Here is a 2,131-nt window from a genome sequence, read left to right on the forward strand (position 1 = left end):
TCTTGTTTGTGTGCAAGTCAAGCTTATCTAGTTTACATGTAACAACTTGTAGAACATTACAAAATTTATGTTTGCTAATAACTTCTAGAACACTACAACACTTGACATGTAAAAGGAATTTGATGAGTCATGGCCTACTAAAGCAAGTTATATTACTAGTCTTATCTACCTTAACAGGCCACACAAGATTACAAACCAAGTTCTGTGCCAGCCATGCTTATCTAGTTTATGCGTAACAATTTGCAGAAAATTACAAACTTAATTTCAGAAAAATAGGCAATCTAGATTAGTGTTTGAGCTGTAAAGTGAATAAAATGAGTCATGCGTGTTATCACACCTTTTTGGTTGTGGAATGATAGTGCAACAACAAGGAACTTTAATGACCAGTTCAAGAATACACTTGTAAGTAGTGCCACCGAACACAACATACCAAATTATGATTTTGAGAAGCATCCAAGCACTTCCACACAAGCAAATGCCAATTGTGAAAGAGATCATGCCATGGAAGCTATAAATAGGCCCGTAGCATGATGATCATCCTTCCTCATCCATCATTCTCATAAGTAGAGCGCATCATTTAAGCCAAGCAAGCAGTGCTCAATACAAATCCACCATGAAGACCTTTCTCATCCTTGCCCTCCTTGCTATTGTAGCAACCACCGCCACAATTGCAGTTAGAGTTCCAGTGCCACAATTGCAGCCACAAAATCCATCTCAGCAACAACCACAAGAGCAAGTTCCATTGGTACAGCAACAACAATTTCTAGGGCAGCAACAACCATTTCCACCACAACAGCCATATCCGCAGCCGCAACCATTTCCATCACAACAACCATATATGCAGCTGCAACCATTTCCGCAGCCGCAACTACCATATCCGCAGCCGCAACTACCATATCCGCAGCCGCAACCATTTCGACCACAACAATCATATCCACAACCGCAACCACAGTATTCGCAACCACAACAACCAATTTCGCAGCAGCAGCAGCAGCAGCAACAACAACAACAACAACAACAGATCCTTCAACAAATTTTGCAACAACAACTGATTCCATGCAGGGATGTTGTATTGCAACAACACAGCATAGCGCATGGAAGCTCACAAGTTTTGCAACAAAGTACTTACCAGCTGGTGCAACAATTGTGTTGTCAGCAGCTGTGGCAGATCCCCGAGCAGTCGCGGTGCCAAGCCATCCACAATGTTGTTCATGCTATTATTCTGCATCATCAACAACAACAACAACAACAACAACAACAACAACAACAACAACAACCGTTGAGCCAGGTCTGCTTCCAACAGCCTCAACAACAATATCCATCAGGCCAGGGCTCCTTCCAGCCATCTCAGCAAAACCCACAGGCCCAGGGCTCTGTCCAGCCTCAACAACTGCCCCAGTTTGAGGAAATAAGGAACCTAGCGCTAGAGACGCTACCTGCAATGTGCAATGTCTATATCCCTCCATATTGCACCATTGCTCCAGTTGGCATCTTCGGTACTAACTGAGAATAGAAGAACTCTAGTAGTAGATATATGATACACCGTTTTCTTAGTCCATGGTTTGGTCGTTGTAGCGGTGAAAAAATAAAGTGACATGCACTATCATGTAAGAACCCGAACTATACTAGTTCAAACATGGGAATAAAAGACAAACACATGTCTTGTCTACATATGATTGTTTGTTTGAGTTCCACTCATGTGCCCACTCACAAGTTCACCCCTAATTATATATATTATGCATTAAGTAGATATTTATGTTGCATTAATCTAAAGATAACAAAATGAGTCTGAAATTTGAATTAAATTGAAGTATTTCCTTGGACTTTCAAATGGAGTATTATTAAAGTAGTAAGGACTATCCACATCCTTGGCTTGCCCTTGATCAATTATTTCCAGAGAAGCATTCAATTCATCAATCAATTACATTGATTTTTGTGGCTGGTACTTCTCCTCAACATGAGTATATTCATCGCGGCTACTCCAAATAGGCATGAATGAGGTACCGGTGCCCTGGAGCACTGGTACCTAACTGCTTCTCATGTGAAGGGGTGCGGGCGCGGGAGAGGTGTTTTTGGTGGGCCAGGGGAGTAAGAAGCGGCCGTGGCAGCGGTCCAGACGCCCACAAAGCCC

The 2,131-nt window shown here is 42.5% G+C and overlaps 1 protein-coding gene across 1 annotated transcript; it reads left to right on the forward strand.

The window, feature by feature from the left end:
* The first annotated feature begins 536 nt into the window (after positions 1-536).
* Positions 537-1,671, forward strand: LOC109781146 (alpha/beta-gliadin A-IV). Its single transcript, XM_020339753.4, has one exon. The coding sequence runs from the start codon at positions 614-616 to the stop codon at positions 1,505-1,507; it is 894 nt and encodes a 297-aa protein (XP_020195342.2). The 5' UTR covers positions 537-613; the 3' UTR covers positions 1,508-1,671.
* Positions 1,672-2,131: the final 460 nt, after the last annotated feature.

Source organism: Aegilops tauschii, chromosome 6 (genome assembly GCF_002575655.3).
Source record: "Aegilops tauschii subsp. strangulata cultivar AL8/78 chromosome 6, Aet v6.0, whole genome shotgun sequence".
NCBI classification, from domain to species: domain Eukaryota; kingdom Viridiplantae; phylum Streptophyta; class Magnoliopsida; order Poales; family Poaceae; genus Aegilops; species Aegilops tauschii.